Source organism: Thermobia domestica, chromosome 3 (assembly GCF_964235325.1).
Source record: "Thermobia domestica chromosome 3, izTheDome1.hap1.1, whole genome shotgun sequence".
Classification (NCBI taxonomy): Eukaryota; Metazoa; Arthropoda; class Insecta; order Zygentoma; family Lepismatidae; genus Thermobia; species Thermobia domestica.
Genome location: NC_137456.1, coordinates 26,569,367 through 26,589,988, shown reverse-complemented (window position 1 = coordinate 26,589,988; position 20,622 = coordinate 26,569,367). Strand labels below are relative to the sequence as shown.

Genomic DNA, 20,622 nt, shown 5'->3' with positions numbered 1-20,622 from the left:
TTAACATGCAGAAAAGTGCGACTGAAAGTCATCGTATTTTGGTGGAAGTGTATGGTGACCATGCTCTAGCTGAGCGAACGTGTCAGAAGTGGTTTGCACGGTTTAGAAGTGGTGATTTCGGCTTGGCAGACCAAGAGCGAGCTGGACAGCCAAAAAAATTTCAAGACGAAGAATTGACAGCATTGCTCGAGCAGGATTCGTGTCAAACGCAGGAACAACTTGCAGCAGCATTAGGCGTTGATCAAACAACAGTCTCCAAACCCTTGAAAGCCATGGGAATGATTCAAAAGATGTCACATTGGGTTCCACATGAATTGAAAGACAGAGACGTTGAAAGACGAAAAACCATTTGCGAATTGCTGCTTCAACGACAGAGCAGAAAGGGGTTTCTGCATCGAATTATTACGGGTGATGAGAAGAGGATCCATTACGAGAACCCTAAACGAAAAAAGGCCTGGGTGAAACCAGGTGAACCAGGTCCATCACAACCAAACGAGATATTCACTGTGCAAAGGTTATGCTGTGCATATGGTGGGATATAAAAGGTGTGGTGTACTATGAGCTGCTGCAACCGGGTGAAACTATGAATGGAGAACGTTATCGACGACAATTAATGCGTTTGAAGCAAGCTCTGGCCAGAACACGACCAGAATGGGAGAACAGACATGATAAACTTATTGTTCAACATGATAACGCTCGCCCACATGTTGCAAAACCGGTCAAAATCTATTTAGAAAATGTCGGATGGGAAGTTTTACCCCACCCGCCGTATTCACCAGAGGTTGCTCCTTCGGACTACTACTTGTTCGATTGCATGAACAACGATTTGATTGGACAGCGGTTTACTTCTTCAGAAGATATCGAAACATGGGTCTCTGACTGGATCGCTTCCAAGGATGAGGACTTCTTTCGCCACGGAATCCGTACATTGCCTGACAGATGGGCGAAAGTGGTGGCTAGCGATGGACAATATTTTTCTTAAAATATTTATGTATTTTGTGTTTGTACTACAGCTTCAATGTGTGCGCACCAACCGCACGAATTAATTCCTAGACCAAATAGTAACGAAATAATCACATATACAGGGTGTTTCGAAAGAACACCGACAACGTTTGGAAGGTGATTCCTGACACCAAGATAAGACAAAAAGTACAGACCATCCTGGGTGCACAAATGCTTCCTTTCGGAGTTAAAGGCTACCGAAAACATAAAAAAATGAACTTTAAACGTCCATAGCTCCCAAACTATGGGACCTACCGTAGTCGGATCAACACTTCGCATAGGAACTGGTACGTGTACTATCCAAATATCCAAGTTTTAGAATACTGTGGTATTTCCATAACAATTTTTGTAGAGGTAGTTGGTGAGTACTTGAAATTTTATGGCTACAGCCAAACTACGTATACAAAAAAATGTGCGTGAGTACCTTAGAATTCTGAAACAAAGATTTTTGGATAGGGCACATATTAGTTCTTAAGCGAAATGTTGACCCGACTACGGTAGGTCCCATAGTTTTGGAGCTATGGACTACTAAAGTCCGTTTTTTCATGTTTTCGGCAGCTTTTAACTCCGAAAGGAAGCATTTGTGCACCCAGGTTGGTCTATACTTTTTGTCTTATCTTGGTGTCACGAATCACCTCCCAAACGTTGTCGGTGTTGTTTTGAAACACCCTGTATATAAAAAATGATTGAGTTAGCGTAATTGCAGGTGTGATTTCAGGTGAAAACTATGTCGTCTCTCTACATTACTACATTCGGTATCACACCGTAAGCCTGGAATGGGGACAGACCGGAATTCCTAAGCTGAAAAATACATTTAGAACTAGTGTGTGTGTGTACTGAAAAACTGAATGAAATGGGAATGAGTATAAAAACAACTTGCACATTTTTCCTCTAAGATCTTACAACATGCTGCTAGGTTCGTCATCCGCAAATATGTCTAATCTTATCTACGTAAATATAATAATCTCTCTTTGATACCGAAGCCGCGAGCATTGATTAAAGGGAAAAGTGTATCTCACTGAAATCACATGGATAATGATTCAGACTCCTAAGTCTCAACTTGCTGAACATTTCCCTTAGACCAAGTTTCTCAACCTGGGGCTCGGGATCCCTACGGAAGCCGCAAAGAGACTGCATGGGGGTAGTGAAGGGAAATGAAAAAGAACGTAATTAGAACCTAGTAGAAGAAAAATAAAGATCATTTCGAATTTCTTATTTTGATTGTGTCCTCCCAATATATCGTTTTTCGAAAAGAGTGTGTGGTTTGGCCACTTCATCGCTCGTTAAACGAATGTGGCTTTTCCTGGTTATGATAGCCTTTTCATCCCTGAGCTGAGCTCCCATTTCATCGCTTTGAAAATCGATGTTTTTAATGCATCGAAGTTTTTTTTTTTCAAATTGGGGCCGCGGTGGCTCAGTGGTAGAGCGTTCACCTCTGGTGTTTGGTGTCCCGGGTTCGATCCCAGGCTCCGCCAAGTGAACTTTGTGGTGGACAAACACCGTGTGCGTGGGTTTTCTCGGATTCTCCCATTTTCTCCCACTTCCTTCATTCCACCATTTCCTTCATTTCTCATCATCACCGTCTCCTTTAGTCTAGCCGGAATAACCGCTGGACGTAAAACTCAAAGATTTTATTTTATTTTCTAAATTTGAGTTACCACCTAATTGGTGTGGTTTTGGATGGAATTGTTGCCAAATCGACTCATTAAAACTAATCGTATATAACAAAATAAAGAAAAAAAATTAGTGGTTTCCCTGAAAACTAATCCAGGTCCTACGACGCGATGACGTGCAATCCCCCTGAAAGTTTGTAATGGACGAAACTGATCTCCATTCTCATCCAAGACAAACCATTAGGCGGCTCCTATTGTAGCCCTGTCACGCTTTTATCGTTATCATGAAGCAAATCATCATTGGAGAAAACAAATAAGCACTCATTCACCTTTGACCATATACTCAAGGTATCGAAGAACTTGAACACATGTTGTTCAAATCTACTTTGGTGGAAGACTAATATTCTACCAAGATCTTTGTGTATATACATTTACTTGCTTGTCAGTCATATTTAGTTTTACCTGAAATTGCAGTGAGTTGTAATGTAGAGCATTTTCCAGTAAAACAATGGCGAATTCGACAGCCTTTGGACGGAATTTTGCAACTTTGCGGACTAATCTATTGTGCCACCCCTTCTGCCATGTTTGGGTCCTGTGCTTCCGCCCAAAACAATTCGAAATATCACTGAACAGTGTCATTTTCAAACCAGTGCTGCATGATGTGATCTATAAACATTTGTAGGAAGCAAAAAAAGCGGAACAGCTGTCATTATATTTGTAGTGTTTGTTTCGGTGTCTCGATATTTGACCTAGAAGGAAAGAAAATGGAGTGGAAGCTGGTTCACAGAAATGTCCATACGAGGTGTTCGAATTTCGTACGATGCTTCGAGTTTAGGCGGATTCTATTTGAAGGATGAAGGAGGAAGCCATACCGGAATGTTGTAATTTTGGCATTTCTGATGCAATTACAATTAATCTTGTATAGTACAGTCCTTAGGTTCCCTAATTATGCATGTGTCAAGTGTGAACACGTCATAACAGTCAGTTTATGAGAACTGTACGTAAACGGAGTAGTAAGTGGTAATCTGTTGGTGCAATGCCGCAATTCGTGCAACGAGCCAACATCAAGTTTTTATACAAATTAGGGAAATTTGCTTCAGATAACAACTTTAACAGCCTTAAAATCAGTTTATGGTGACAATGTTTTAAGGAAAACAGCGTCCGTACCCATTTCGTCACCCTAGAAGACTTCAAAACCAACACGACGGCTGAACTTCGGAAGAGTTCAAAAGAGGACTTTCGCTGGTGTTTCCAGCAATGGCAGGAGCGTTGAAGGAAGTGTGTGTGTTCCGAAGGTGTCTATTTTCAAGGCGATTAAATAAATGTGTACTTATATTGTGGTAATAAAGAGTTAAAATTCTGGTTTGACGCCCGTCCTACATGGGGACATTTACTATTATAGTACTTATATACAGGGTTTGTCCGGGAAGTAATAGGACTGATTTTATCCCGCCATGACTGTATTTCGGAGCGTGCGCGCACCGACTGGATCCGGTAGAGGGCGTTCCTAGCTAACGAACGAGCGGCTGGTCAGTTGTCTCCGAGCACACGGAGAGTCAGGACAGGCTTTTTCGCGAGACGTGTTTCTGTGAGTGGTGCAAGCCGAAAATGCAGCGTTCGTTAGAGCAGAGGTACGCGATTAAATTCTGTGTTAAACTCGGTAAATCTGCGACAGAGACGTTTGATATGATCAAGCAGGCTTACCCAGATGATGCTTTAGCAAGAAGTGGTGTGTTTCGGTGGCACAAGGCCTTTTCGGAGGGCCGGGAAGAGGTCGCCGATGAAGACCGTGCTGGAAGACCTTCGACAAACACTGACAATGTGACTCGTGTGCGCGAAGTTTTGAATTCAGACCGTCGACTAAGTATTCGTTTAATTGCCCAGATGTTAAAATTTACCAAAAACTGTGGTTTATGAAATTGTGACGGAGCATTTGAACATGCGCAAGGTGTGCGCGAAGACTGTCCCAAAAGTGCTCACTGACGACCAGAAATTGCGGCGAGTGGAATTGTGCCAAGAAAATTTGAACATGTGTGAAAGTAACCCCAATTTTTGAATAACGTAATCACAGGTGACGAATCATGGATATTTGAGTATGATCCCGAGACAAAGAGGCAATCTTCCGAGTGGCACACGCCGGCGTCTCCTCGCCCAAAAAAGGGAAGAATGAGCAAATCCAAAGTGAAAACGATGCTCATTGTCTTTTTTGACATCAAAGGCATCGTCCACCATGAATTTGTTCCTCCTGGACAAACCGTCAACGCCAAGTTTTACGTGGAAGTGCTCAAGAGACTCAAACGAAGGGTCAATCGAGTCCGACCAGACATCGGAGCCGACTGGAAGCTGCACCACGACAACGCCCCGGCTCACACCGCCTTTCTTGTGAACAGCTACCTGACCAAGGCCGGCATCCCAACGCTTCCGCAGCCGCCCTACAGCCCAGATGTGGCCCCCCGGACTTCTTTTTGTTTCCTCGCCTGAAAGGCCCGATGAAAGGGAAGCATTTTGAGACGACAGAGGGGATCCACGCAGCTTGCACCGTGGCTCTCAAGGCTATTCCGGAGAAGACTTCCGTGACGCCTTCAATGCTTGGAAATCGCGCTGGCAGCGCTCCATCGACGCAGAAGGAGCCTATTTTGAAAGTTTTTAAAGAATTGCAACGATTGGCTCAATATTTTTTTTTTAAATCGACTCAGTCCTATTACTTTCCGGACAAACCCTGTATGCACCTAGCATTAAATAAAAAGAGTAGAAAATAAATCAAGTGAAGTACTGTAATTAATCTTGCTTAGAAAATACATTTACCATAAGTACTGAAAGAAATAGATCTAACGGATAATTTACTATTCAGTGCTCCTGAGCTAAATCTCCGCTCTAAATAGCCGCTTGCCTAAAATAGACCTAGTCGCCCTTACATATCGTTGAAGTTTTGACGTGAAATCATAAAACTGGAATGTGGAGATTTCTTGATACATAAAATTCGAACAGCTCACTCACTCACTCGAATTTCAGTAATTCTAATCCTGAACGGGTGGGAGAATGAGGAGAATTTAATATGACGAATACAGGGAAGGGAAAAGCAGCGACCCGATATACTGTGGAAGTTTCCAGTTTAAGAGAATAAGAATTTGTCATTTGGTTCCACGACAATTCAATATGACGATTCTGCGACAGAAAAGGGCACAAAATATTGATGTTGTAGCTAGTCTAATATAAATAAGTAAAATTAATGTTTCTTTCCGAATTCGGGTCAATGCGTGTCACACGCAGGTGAATACTCGAAAATGGAACAAAGATAAAGAAAATGGAACACAATCACGAGACAATTACGACTAACTCCTACTTTTGTTTTTCAATAACACGAAAACAAATACTAATAAATATAACTTAAGTATGCACTTTGTAAACCGGTTAAAAAGTATCTAAGTTAAACAATGGTAAATTTAAATATAGATCCATCCAAGCAAAACTTCAAATGATAGTCCGACTCAGCAAGAACTTTCACCTCAAAGCGAAAGTGAACGTGAATCGTCATGATTCGATCGAGAAAACAGATGACTCATTTTACAAGCAGAGAATATACAGAAATTTACGACAAAACTGCACTAAGAATGGAATACTTGACTTGGAAGCCGTTTTCACTATAGTGTTTCGCAGAACTGGTGCTTGGTGTATCAATTATTCTTGCCTAATGCCTGTACGGTTCGATACATGCGAGCAACCAACTGAATAGGGAGCTGCAGCATCAGTTGAACTCACTTCCTTTGCATAGATTACACTGTGATGTGTTGTTTCAAGGTCTACTCTCAGGGTTAAGCCATACATACGTTTTTCACATTCATAGTAACCCACTCGACCAAGTAACATGAGAAGTAATTTACTTAATAGGCAGACATGCACATCAAAAGCACCATTAACACGGAAATGCAAACAAAATTACAAGGACGTTCCCACTGAAGTTTGAAGTAGCAAATTACTAACCAACATTCATTGTAACCTTTCAATTTTTTTTTTTAAATTTTTACAAACTGATAGGATATATTCAAAGAATTTTAAAAGTTCGTTACTGAATTCTCTATGTCTGTCTGTTATTTGCGACTTTTTCAATTTTGAGCCCTCCATTCGATAGAGCACCAAAAACTATCTCAAAGAAGAGATGGAAGTTTTCGCGCCACTCTTACCGTTCCCCAGATATTGGTTTAAAAAAATAAAGTCCCGATTTCGGGAGATTTAAGGAGCCATATCTCGGAAACCGTACGTCATAGAGAGATGATATTTTGCGAATTTTTCAATTTTGAGCTCTCCATTTTGAGCATGCGTCTTTGTAAAACAACATATCATAGAACGTTTTAACAGAACTCTTAAACAAAACATATGGCAAAATTTTTACTCAAGAAATCATAAACGGATAGATGTATTACAAGAATTGCTTAATGAGTATAATAATTAAGTGAATACATAGAACAATTATTGATATAAAGCCTGTAGAAGTTAATAAGAGAAAAATATTTTTTTAAAGTTCGTTCTGACAATGCTCTTGGAGCATTCTCAACTGGTTATGAACTAAATACACAAAAATTGAAGCTATTACAACGCCCTACGATCTCCCTTCGGGAATCAAACACGGAACCCTGTCCACCAAAGGTACACACGCTAACTACTAAATCAGTGAGAACAGATGTATCAACAATAGTAATACACTAAGTGGTTTGTTCAATTAGATACGTTACTTTCTTCTTTTAGTTAGTTGTTTTGAGGAAAGTACTTTTCATCCATTTGAAAACCTTCTAACAAGAAATAAACATACAAAAAGAAAGAAAGAAAGAAAAAAGTAATTCTTACACAAGAACATGTGAAAATTGATTTGAAATGACACACTTCAGTATTTCTTTTATTGATTTGATGAAAAGAAGATTATATATATACACCTAGGTATATGAAAAACGTACGCACACATTTCTTCCGCAACATGCAACTTTTCATGACAGGGCCACGTGGATAATGATATTCCAATCAAATGCGTTATCAGTTACAACTTGAAGTCGGTGAATGACCTTTCAAATAACCGAATTATTCAGTTTTTGAGTACCAACTATTTTAACACAATTTATTATTATACAATATTTAGTTTCTAATATATACATATTATACAGGGGCCGGATTCAGGATTTCTAGGAAGGGGGGTGCACCAATAACTACCACTACATTTAATTTAAATCTTTAAAGTTTTTCAATGCCTTTAAGCATCTGTGATGTGAATGAGGAATATTACTATGTTCAGTGAATCCTTTTCCTTCAACCTTCACAAAATCGACTTCAACTATTGCTTTTGCAAAACTAAGCCTCAAACGGACACATGACAACAAAGTTTCGGAGAGTGTTGCTTTTTCATTGCTAGGTTCTCATTTTAGATAGTATATATTTACAGAGAAGGGGATGTATGTGCTCCGGTGCAACCCCCTGAATTCGGTCCTATATTATATTATAATATATATATATATATATATATATATATATATATATATATATATATATATATATATATATATATATATATATACAGGGTGTTAATGAACTACACCAGAGATGCAAATAACCACTCGTCCCTGCCCGGGGTGAGTGGTTTATCGGTGCGGGGCGAGTAATTTCATACTGAAGGTAAGTAAATGATTTCTATTGTGGAATGTGGGCTAGTAGCCTTTTTTCTTGGGCCAGTAAAATTTTGTTGGTAATTTGCATCCCTGAACTATACCGACAAACTGAAAGAGGTGATTCCTCACATCAAAATAAGAGAAAAAGTTCATATGGACTTACAGGGAAAAGTGCATAGTTTCAGAGCTAGAGCTGTCCAAAATCGCGAAGCAGTTAAAATTTCAACAGGCCCTATTTCCAATTCGAAAAACCATGGATGGTGGTAGCTATCAGCATAATGGGAGTCACGCATACGCAATCCAAAAATTGATATTTCATGAACGTTCAATAGGTAGAGTATTCTCTACAGGATGTAATTCCCAAACATGCCGTCAACCGAATTTTGAGATGTGGTGTAACTTTATGCTTGGACCAAAGTAGGCAAACGATAAGCTTTGACAGCAGTGAACACGAAATCCTTTGGCGGGATGTGGGAAGTGTTAAGGACCGTCACCAGGACGGTCTCTCTTATTCGGGAAAAAGCGTACTGCGATGTTCTCTTTTACGCTTGTAAGTGCAAAAAACGTGAAATATACCATGACGAATTACATTGTTGCACACGTTATTTCGAACACAAAAAAACCGTAGAGCTGCCGGTTCCTAAAACTCTCCGACGCATTGGGGCAAGGCTTACATCTTGCCTTCTTTGGATCCACCTTGTAATCATCGCATATCTGAAAAAATGAAATGAAATCTTTAAGTTTTACGTCCCACGGTTATGCCGGTTAGGCTAAAGGAGACGGTGATTATGAGAAATGAATGAAATGGTGGAATGAAGAAAGTGGGAGGAAACGGGAGAACCCCGAGAAAACCCACGCACACGGTGTTTGTCCACCACAAAGTTCACTTGGCGGGAGCAGGGTTTGAACCCGAGACCCCAAGCACCAGAGGTGAACGCTCTACCACTGAGCCACCGCGGCCCCCCATCGCATATCTGAAACCACTGTTGACAGCATACCTGAGAATAGCACGCTGTAGAGAATACCCTGCACACCCATTGAACATTAATGAAATATACACTTTTGGATTCCGTATGCGTGGCATCCCTTACGCTGATAAGGACCACCATTCGCAGTTTCTCGATTTCAAAATAGGGCCTGTTGAAATTTAGCTTTTTCGCGATTTTGGACAGCCCTAGCTCTGAAACTATGCAATTTTCCCAATATGTCCATACGAACTTTTTCTCTTATTTTGATGTGAGGAATCACCCCTTTCGGTCCGTATAGTTCATTAACACCCTATATATGTAGGAAAATATTTAAAAGGAACATTTTTCTGGTTTCAAAATACTTCTTGGAGTTCGATTTTACTGAAATGAAAAAAATGAAATCTTTCAGTTTAACGTCCAATGGATTATGCCCTTTTAAGCTAAGGGAAACGATGACTACAAGTGGATGATTATGGAACAATTGTTGGAATGAGAATGTGGGAGGAAACAGGAGTACTACGAGAAAAAAACACGTCCGCAAACTTACTTGACCGGGGACTGAACCAGGAACACCACACACCAGAGATAAGCGCTCTACCACTGAGCCACCGTGCCCCCTTCGATTTCACTGAAGTTAAGACCTTCACCCCCGATTTCCCTTAGGGACACATTTCGTAACGCCAGCCTAGGGTACAAGAATATACAAATTAAGGGGTCCTACGCTCAATAGTTTCCGAGAACTGGTTAATAAGAAGCCTAAAAGGGCCTCTTTCCCGCTGTAGTAGTCGCATCTAGCTAAATCCTGTCTGCAGTTTAGGCTACACGGAAATAATTTAAAAGCTTTACGTATAATGATTTCCAAGAACTGATAAACAGCAAACAAAACTTTTAAGCGCCTCTCTCGGCTCGTGTTTCGCAAAATCACGTCTACTCTATACTCTAGATTCAAGGTTCTAGACCAAGTAGTTCACTAACGAGATCTACCTGTCAGTGAACGAGTCGGTGAATTTTTTCTTTTACTTGTATACACGTACTACATTTTGCGGAATACAAATCTCATTATAGAATTCTCCCGGAAGTATTATACTTGTTATACTTCATTATAATTTATGGATCTATGTCTGAAACTTCGGATCTGAAATCTCGTACTTCTGTTAAGTTTGAAGATCAAAATGTTCCGTTGGTAAAGTTGGGGTTTAGCATCCTTTCCGCGAAAATCTGAAATGTAAAAAGTTTCTTATTTTCAAATTACATTTAACAAATGCAGTTTAGCATTTGTTCACATAATCATTAGTACTTTCAAATGGAGGATAAAGTGAGTTTTCGCTTTCTGTTGTTAGAAAGGAAATAATGCAGCTTAATTCCTAGTTACTAACTTCTAACTGCGATCTTTGAATTTCATTGGAAATTGGAAGGCAGTAAATTCAACTGAATTAAACTACAGGTTGACATTCAAATTTCTGGTCATTCTAATCTGATTAATTTTGTTTTGCGAGTGCATTTTCAAATTTACCGCGTTCGTGTACAGATGATTTCTGGAGAAGCCGTTTGTTTGCTATTTTTAAAAAAATGAGTTAATACGTAACACGTAATTAATCGGGTGCAGCTGATAATCAATTCGATCTTTTTGTTTCTGGTAATAGGCATTCCTCCTAATTTTATCATTCATCTGCTGAACTTTCTTTCTTTAAAAGACTATTCAGATAAAAGTCATTTTTTTTGGGGGGGGGGGTTGAATATATACATCACATATAACCATTCAAAATCCGGTACTTGTTAGGTCTGGAAGTTGCCGTATTTTTGACTGTCAATCTCATAATCTACATATTAAAATGCTAGTTTATATGTTTGTGGTCAAAAATGTTTATATGTTTGTGGCTAATCTTTTCGACAGTAAGTTCTCGGGAACCATACGCTCCAAAAAGATGACATTTTCGCTGATCGATTGCAAACCTTGTATAGATTGTTCAGTACTAATTGAATACTTAAAAAATGACCGTTATTTCTTTATTACATTTTTAAGGCATACACTAGAAGTGTTGAGATTAAAAAAAAATAAAGCATCATATCCTACGAATTATATATTCCAACATCACAGATTTGTGTACCGGGTTGTATATCTTTCCGGCGATTGTGCTATGGCCAAATGATAACGAAAAACGAAGGATAACTATTTCTCCAATGTAAGATCAATTTTTATTATTTGGAATGTTTTGTCCAATGAACATATCACTGACCTTATAATTAATTGTGTGTGTAATGTATTTGCTTATTACATATTGGATGCAAGAATGGATGCAAGAAAAAGAAAACACTGATCATACATGAATTAGAAACTCCAAACAGAAGTAGGCTGAAATCTTGCAAACGGTGCGAGATATTGAAAAAATAATAATAATAATAAAATCTCCCGTTTGTGATACCCTTTGCCGATTTTTATCAAGACGTCCTTCATTTACGTCTGTAAAGGGGCATGTACAGATGATGTGGGGAATGACAAGGAGATTCATATTCATATGTCAATGATACGCTGCGAAGAGAGCGCAGGTTCATTAGTTTAATCTTAAATAATACTAATACTCGAACCTAAAAAGGATAAGTAATTATGCAGCTTTCCCAACTTATTTCTATTTAAATTTCTACTAGTTTTTGATGGAACATTATTAAAAAACTATACTTTTTGTATAATTGTGTCGCTCTCTCTTTTTTTTTAAAAAAAAATATATTGTCGACTGTTTCATCACTCATTCTTTTATCATTAGGTTCATCATGTTGTAATAGACTGCAGTAAATAAAAAATAAACGCATTCATGCTTGTAACGGAAAATTACTGCAAATACGAAAATGCACTCAATAAAAAACAAAGTACAACAATTGCTTTGTTAAAACGAACATCTGTGGCACGCGAACAGACACACGTCAGTAACCAAGAACGCTTAATCGTTACCTAATTAAATGTAGAGACATTCCTCACATTATCATAAGACAAAATGTTATCTTGAAACTAACTTAAATTTCAGAATATCAACCAACATAATTACCTAATCAACATAATGGAGCTATATCCAGAGATGGCGTGAATCAATGAAAACTTGACCCACGACCCACTCTAACCCACCGAAACCCATCGGCATCAACTCTGACTCATGATCCACGCCCTCCTCTCCATTGACTGTACTGAGTTTACACTTGTAATAAAACAAGGCTGTGAAATTATCACTAATCGGAGTTTAAATTTCTACGATCAATCGCTCAGGCATCTCTCTGTTACAATACCAGTGTATCTGACCTTTACGATATAGAATGTTAAATTTTTGTCACGGGCCATATTACGATGAATTTCAATATAATTATCATATACAATTATTTCCTTGTTGAATTTTTCAGTGGAAAATAGGATGCTTTTTAAAGTTTCAAATCAAGGTAAAGCAGGCCAACATAAAGGGGAAAAACTGTAAAATTCGACTGTATCTCGAGAGCCAAGTAGTTAGTCCTATTGCTATTATTACAATTACAAATATCAATTTCCAAAAGTGCCTGGAGCTTTTTTTCATTTAGATATATTAATCTCAGGTAACAAATAGAAACAAATGAAAAAAGAAATAAAAATGGGAGGCCTTGAAAGTAAAACATAAGACAAATTCACCAGTGTTCGGAAGATGCTGTCTACAATGCACTGAATAGAGTGGGTCGGGGGATCAGAGTAGATCGCCGTGGGTCATGTTCTGTTGACCCACGATCCACTCACAAATCTTGACCCACTTCATTTCTGGTTATGTCCTTCAAACCAGACAAATACTCTTAATGCTGTAGTTATTGCTGCCAACCGACCCCTCTAAGCCTCACTCAACAAAAATCTTTAAAAAATTATATACTACTGCTGACTGTCTTGTGATTGCTAGTTTTTAAGGACTTTAGTTTACCACAACTCCTTTATATATTACTCTGTCCGCATGTCCGTTCGTCCGAGAGAGAACAAATCTCAAGAATTTCTTGATGGGACATAATCAATATTGGACGCGATGTATAGTGTCATAAAAGTTTAGAACTGACTTTGTTGATGGAGGTGATCCATCTAGTTGATGCCAAAAATGAGTTCTCCATGTATTCCAATGGAAATAATTATCAGTATCAACCTTGTTTGCAATTTTAAAAAATGAGTTAATACGTAACACGTAATTAATCTGGTACAGCATAGATTTCATACTAAAATAACAGCAGCCACCATCTCTCTGAGCTTACCTGAAAACTAATAATTGCTAAGTTGAAGGAAAGAGAAAATAAAATGAAATCTAAGTTTTACGTCCCACGATTATGTCGTGTGGGCTAAAGGAGACGGTGATGATGAGAAATGAATAAAATAGTGTGAATGAAGAAAGTGGGAGGAAGAGGGAAAACCGCGAGAACCGTGTTTGTCCACCACAAAGTTCACATGGCGCCAGCTGGGATCGAACCAAGGACTCCATGCACCAGAGGTGAACGCTCTACCACTGAGCCACCGCAGACCCTTTGGAGCGAAGAGATAGGTGACTCAGTGGTAGAATGTTTACCCATAATTCGAAGTCCCTGGTTCGATTCAGTCGAACAAGCTTGTGGGAGACTTCGTGTCGGTGGGTTCCCTTGGGAGTTCCCCAATTTCGTAAAATAGTCTCATTCCAGCGAGTCCTCCACAACTATTCTCTTATATTCTTTAGTCTGAAGAGGATAACACATAACACTGAGTCACTTCTATCTGTCAAACATGTGACGTCAAAGATTTTTTTTTTCTGATCGGAGCAGCAGCACAGAGAAACAGAAAAGGTGGAGAGGAGAGGAGGAGGGAGATGTACTAGTAGTCATGAACAGAGATGTCCAAACGCATGGCCCTGGTCCTCGGGTATAATAATTGAGCCCAAACTCGCGTAACCACGAGTTCAATGAGGATAATGGGCGCGAACATCAGAGTTACTGCCTGATGAAGATAACGTTAAGTTGTCGAAACAGTTACACTATATTTAAGTTTTAATAAATAAATGTATATACTCTGGTCAGAAGTGTTAATTATTCCTTTAGTGAATTCCAGAGCCATTATGGATACTCACAAATTTGTTCTAATGCCGCGATCTACCATTAAGCCATAATGGCCTCTATTTACAACTCCGTTGGTATCTTGATTTGGAGTTTAGCATATCTTTTAAACACTGACGCCATATTAGACGTGCAGCTACAACGTAACATAAAATCCGAGTCATATGAGCTCCTACCGGGTATCAAATCCATCTCTCGTATCGACACAACACACACTAACCATAGTCATCTTTTTATTGTATAATATCCCTCGATTATGGTCCGAGGCTAAGGGAGACGAAGATGATAATAATAAACTTCAAATGGTGGAATGAAGAAAGTGAGAGGACACGGGAGAACCCCGAGAAGAAACGCATATGGTGTTTGTCCACCTCAAGTCCCACCTGACGATAGCTGGGATCGAACCAAGGACCCCACGCAATTATTATTGTATTATATCTAATTTTAAACAGTGTTTTTCAGAAACCGTTTGAAACGGACTGCATTTGGGACAGGTTATTCATTCTAATATGATTATTCAATGTCATTTTATAGTTAATGGTTTACCAGATAGAAGTTATGATACTTGATAGCACAGCAGCTGCTCATACAGATAATACACAGAAGCTTCCAAAGCCGGAAACGTGTGCATAAACCGCATCTACAGGAAGTGTTCAGCCACCGAGACAATGAACAGATGCTTCAGGTCTATCCTTTTTTAAAGGAAGACAATTTGTCTATATCTTTCGCTTTAAAATCCACAGCAACGCCTTTTTTCTTTTTTCCTTGACGGTTTGGTATGAGATAAATAACTCCCTGGGTCACAAAAAGCATTATATTCCCTCTCTGGCTGTCTGATGACTCAATTCCCTCACTCGCAGACAGATCATGATATCATCATTTACAGAATATGGAGACAGTTTCTCAATAACGAATTAGTTCTAATTCAGCAACAGTCAGAAAGTGCAATCTGAGCTAGGATTATGGTCCGGAAAGTTCGGAAAATACCACTAGTTTGAAAAATACAGGAAGTACATAGAAAAAAGAACACCCTTAGCATGTGTTAAGATTATTGTAAGTAGAAGTCACTCTAAATACGACGACGACGGGAGATTATCATTAACAAAAAATGAAACTAAAAAGCAGATTGAAAAAGAATAAAGGAATTATACATTTTTTACAAAAAAAAAGGAAAAGAAAAGAAAAGAAACTTTAATTTATAATAAAATTGTTGCAGAAAAGGTTCTTCTTCACCGTGAACATATATGAGTGGCATGGGGCAAAGGATCATCACTTCAAAAGTTCGAAAACAAGAAGTAGGATTGCAAACGAATAAATAATAATTATTAAAATGTTAAACTATTGTAATGAGAAGAAGGACTGTCTTTCTAAATGGATAAATTATCTTTTCCATAAACAAATGATGGGAGATCATCATCCGAAAACTCCGAAAACAAAAACCGGAAGTCTGAAAAATAATAAAGGGAATATACTGAAAAATTCCTTATGCGATAAGATAATGAGGTATTTTAACTCGGAAAGTTCGAAAAGAAAATAAGATATATTAAACACATGTTAAAAACACTGTTAAGTGGAAGGACGCTTGATCTTCCTAAACAGAGGATAAGAGTTTACCATCCAGTAAGTTCAGAAAAAAAAATGCCAAATGTATTACAAATTGTACGTGAGGAAAGACACAACGTTCTTCACCCCTTTCAAAGGCAAAAAAAAAAAAGTATCCCAAGCTCCTAGATGGGGTTATACCGTACCTCCACGTTCCTACTTATAGATTAAAAGTGGGTCAGTGAAACCCTTCGAATATCCGAGAATGATCTGACAATATTAGAATATTTGACAAGGAAACTGTTACAAAGGAACCACTTTCCGAAATTTAGATGTTTTTAACGCTCTCTAAAGCATATTTTCAAACGTTGTTACTTGTGAGATAACGAAGCTATATTTAATTTGTTACGAAAATAACTCGATCAACACACATTTGATAATGCAGAAAGAAAATATGTTTTATTGCGAGCTGTTAATCCACAACAAAATATCTTGTATCTAGTTTATTCGCTGTTATCATTATCTTCATAAGCAACAATATTGCAGTTAATCACTCCTTGATCTTTATATCTGGTGTGTATTTAGTTTTTATTTTCGTTTAAACGATCCAGCGATTAACTGCATCATAGACTTTCATCTTTTGTTCACTGTACACTTATTTTATGTCAATATAATTTTTGGGGGAAGGGGGTGAGTCGTTTCGCCTAGTCTCCGCCTATAGTTATATGTATTTAAATATCTTCCCCTCGGGTATCAGAAGTTGCTTTAAAAGTGTTGCACATACAATTCGAACTTGAAGTTAAAACTGGAAGTTCGCGTTTTGTACTTTAAGTTCCAACTAGTTCCAACTAAACAGTGCTTCTACAAGATCTACTTCCGCCCTCCCGCTCTCGCAATTCACCAACTCCCTTCCCCGGCCAAGACAAATCAATTTGCTATTACACAAAACACCCTTGTGCAGTGCACACTGTAGCAAATAATGTCCCAGTATAGCTCCCTCATATTATGACCCCTCCAACCAAGAACAAAATTTTCTTAAAAAAAACACCAGCCAAACAAGATTTTAAAAATTTCCCTTAACATGACTTAATGTGACATGACCAATCAAATCTCCTATAGGAATTCTGAGGGGGGCGTACGGTGTCTCAATGGTAGAGCGTTTACTTCTGGTGCGTGGGGTCCTTGGTTCCATCTCGGCCAAGTTAGTCTGTGGTGGGCATCATGTCCGTAGGTTTTCTCGGGGTACTCGTATTTCCTCCCATATTCTCATTCCATCAATTTTTCCATCATCCTTCACTTGCCTTAATCGTCGTCTCCTTTAGCCTAAAGAGCATAATCGTGGGACGTTAAACTGAAAGATTTCATTTTAAGAATTCTAAATAGGACTGCAGCCAAAACAATCGTCAAAATGTTTCTTAGACACATATTTATTTATTTGCCATCAACACAACAGGCATAAGCCCAATTATAGTGTTGGTGTATTACATAATACTTTACAATAGTTTTCTTAAACATAGAGTTCATATTGCAGATGTCGATTTCTTTGTGTTTGATACATATTTTGTTATAAGTAGAACACATTCTCCAAATTAGTGATTTTAATAATACGTTGGTCCTTGCTTTTTTGCAATAAAACAGACCAGAGTTATTAGCACGAGTTTTAAGTGTCGGGACATGAAAATTTAATGTTGATATGAGATCCGTACAATTAAATTCGTTTTGTACTATTTTATGGAGAAAAATTATATCTGTCATATTTCGCCTTTGTTCAAGTGTAGAGATACAAAAGTTGTCTATTAATGTTAGATAATTTTCATAATATGGATAGATTCCAGTTGTCTTGTACGTCAAGTATTTGATAAATTTAGACTGAACCTTTTCCAGTTGGTGTCTGTACTGCTGTTGTGATGGGTTCCAGACCACAGCCAACAGCATATTCCAGTTTTGATCGGACATAGGCATAATACATTTTTTTAGTGTAGTACTATTGTTAAATTCCTTTCCAGTTCTAATTATGAATCCTAACATCTTGAGAGATTCATTAACTATGTTCTCTATATAGTTATTAAATGTCAGTTTCGTATCAAATACAACTCCAAGATCTTTGAATTTAATCTATTTAAAAAGATCTGATTCATTGAGTAATCAAACTCTATTTGACTTTTGTTTCTGGTAAACGATAAAATGTTACATTTGTTTATGTTTACATTAAGTTTGTTAAGAGAACACCAATTAGCAATATTTTCCACGCCACGTTGTAAATCGAGACAGTCATGGACGGTCTTTATCCTACCGTATATTTTGAGGACATTAGCAAAAAGCAATTTTTTACTTAATAATATGATCAGGGAGATCGTTAATGAATAAAAGGAACAATAACGGACCTAGATTAGAGCCCTGGGGAATTCCAGAATATGCAATATAATCAGATGATTTATATTCTTTGTAGATAAGTTTGTTTTCGATTATTTAAATATGATGCAAATAACTTGATCAAGGGAGAAGAGGAATCAGAAATGCCACCATCTACAGTATGTAGTAAAACTTTCCAAAAGAAACATTACTTAACATGTGTGTACATATGCCACTGTTATATTTGTTTCTCAGAAAAGTTGCTTTCTTTCCGCACAATAATAATAACTAAAAGTTACTACAGATATGACATTCTCAAAAATGTCACCTATTTGTTAAACCATCTGAATAAATATTTGTGCTACACATGTTATATGAAAGTTGTGTGCTACTCATAAAATATTACTGTGCGTCAACAATTACATATTTAGTTATCTTACCAATACAAGTAATAACACGACTTGTCCCCATCTTCAGAAAGCATCAACTCTCTCTCTCTCTAGATACAAACTAATAACTGGCACTGCTTCACAAAAACAAACATACAAACAATTCAACGAATATCACGCTGTCTTTATGATTATTTTCCGAAAAGTAATTAAACAGACACCTGTCACATACAGGTACACAATCCACACTGTTTAGAAAACCACTAACGCTCACCGTAGAGCCAATGTTTTGTCACGCATCAATCCATCGGCCCCGCAGGTAGGATAACTCCAGAAGCAACATAGACTTATTTTATATGATAAAAAAGAAAGGGAAAAAAGTTAACTGTAATGGATGACGCATATTTCCGTTTCAGAAGTACAGACAAATTTTATTCTGCTCATGGGCGTTCATACATGCGTAGGAAAGAAATAAAGCGTAATCCCGCCCTTTCCTGCACACACACTCCTAACACTTCAATCAAACAAGCCCTTACAGAGACTCCAAAGATTCACCTGTTGCCTCTTACCCAAGAAAGGCCTCGTTCGATATTATGGGCATATGTGTTTCTGGATATGGAACGACAGGAAGCAAGTGTTATCAACATCAACAGCAAGTGTTTTGGGGCGGGAAAAACCGGGCTCTTGTCCGGCAAAAATTTAATATAATGAAAATGGATATGGTGGTATAACGAATATGTTGCAAAAAAAAATATGCTAACAGAATAACTATAATTATATTGTCACACTTTATACGAGGAGTGTCCAATAAGTTATTCATCTAGACCGGAAGGGAGGTGTGGAGCATAATGACGTTTGACACGTACGCCGAGGCCACTGTGGGAACCCCGCTGCGCAATTTGAGGTCAGTCGGAGCAACGCACTGGCAATGAGCAGAGTGTTTGTGTGACGCCGCAAATAATGGATTTGGAGAAAGTGGAGCACCGCTCGGTCATCAAGGTTCTCAATAAACCTGATGACCGACATGGCCTCTAGTGACTATTTCCTCTTCCGAGACCTAAAGAAACACCTGCGGGGATAACGTTTTGCGTCGAACAATGAGGTTCAACAGGCTGTTTCCAAGTGGTATGCAGGCCATGACAAATACTATTTTTTTCTCTGGGATTTCTTTGCTGCCCACAAAGTTGTGGCGGTGCACAGACCTTCATGGGGACTACATCGAAAAACAGTGATAACCAGGTGAGGTTATTTGCATTCCCTTCTGTCTATGCAGATATTATTGGACGCCCCTCGCACCTAAACTATCAGAGGATAATCTATGAGGTCTGAGTCTCCTATCAGTAACTACGTACTCAAAAGGGTGAGCCCATAGCACCTTCCGTGACCTTCGTCAGTAACTACAAATTCTACAGTTGATATAGGCCTATACACTCAATTCTAACTTAATTAGAATAGAAAATTTTTGAAGAAAATGTGTTTAAAAAGGAATTTAATGTTGTTGATCTTTTCCTTTCAACTTACCCAGTTTTGCAACAATGTCAACAATTACAAAATCTAATAAATAATCATCTTTAACTTGCTGTCAATCAACATTTGTAACACTACGCTGCGAAACTCCACTCTGAACGACCTTGATGCTGCTACACAAGTACTTTTTTTATATAGATGTGTAAATGCGGAAATGTGCTACCCTTGTGACGCCGCTGCGGCAAATTACGTACTACGTGCGCAGTCGACGGCGACAAGGAAAGTTCATATGCAACAACAGACAGGGACATACGCAAGGAGAGGACCCTGGAGTCCTGACCCCTTCGAAATCCCGACTTTTCTGTAAATTCAGCCTAATTTCAGGGATGATTTTAGAGATTTTAATATAATTTACCCTCATATTGAACACCGACCTTTGAAATGAATTTCTCCATACGTGCATCACAGCAGATAAGGTATTGTTAAAAAGTCAGTCATGGACAAGTTCTTAAATTTAATTATATATATAAAATCCGTATTGCAGAAGGTGATTTCATTCATAAATATTTGG

The 20,622-nt window shown here is 38.3% G+C and overlaps 1 protein-coding gene across 5 annotated transcripts in view; it reads right to left on the bottom strand.

Moving 5' to 3' along the window:
* LOC145680246 (TOM1-like protein 2) overlaps nucleotides 1-20,622 on the bottom strand; it is a 172,184-nt gene that overhangs the window by 98,245 nt on the left and 53,317 nt on the right. Inside the window, exon 1 of one of the 5 annotated variants that reach the window (XM_081750574.1) lies at nucleotides 18,636-18,821. The exons of the other annotated variants lie outside the window; for them this stretch is intronic. Coding sequence (XP_081606700.1) covers nucleotides 18,636-18,666 — 31 coding nt within the window. The 5' untranslated portion in view covers nucleotides 18,667-18,821. Of the gene's footprint in view, nucleotides 1-18,635; nucleotides 18,822-20,622 lie in introns of those variants that run through there. 5 annotated transcript variants of the gene reach the window in all.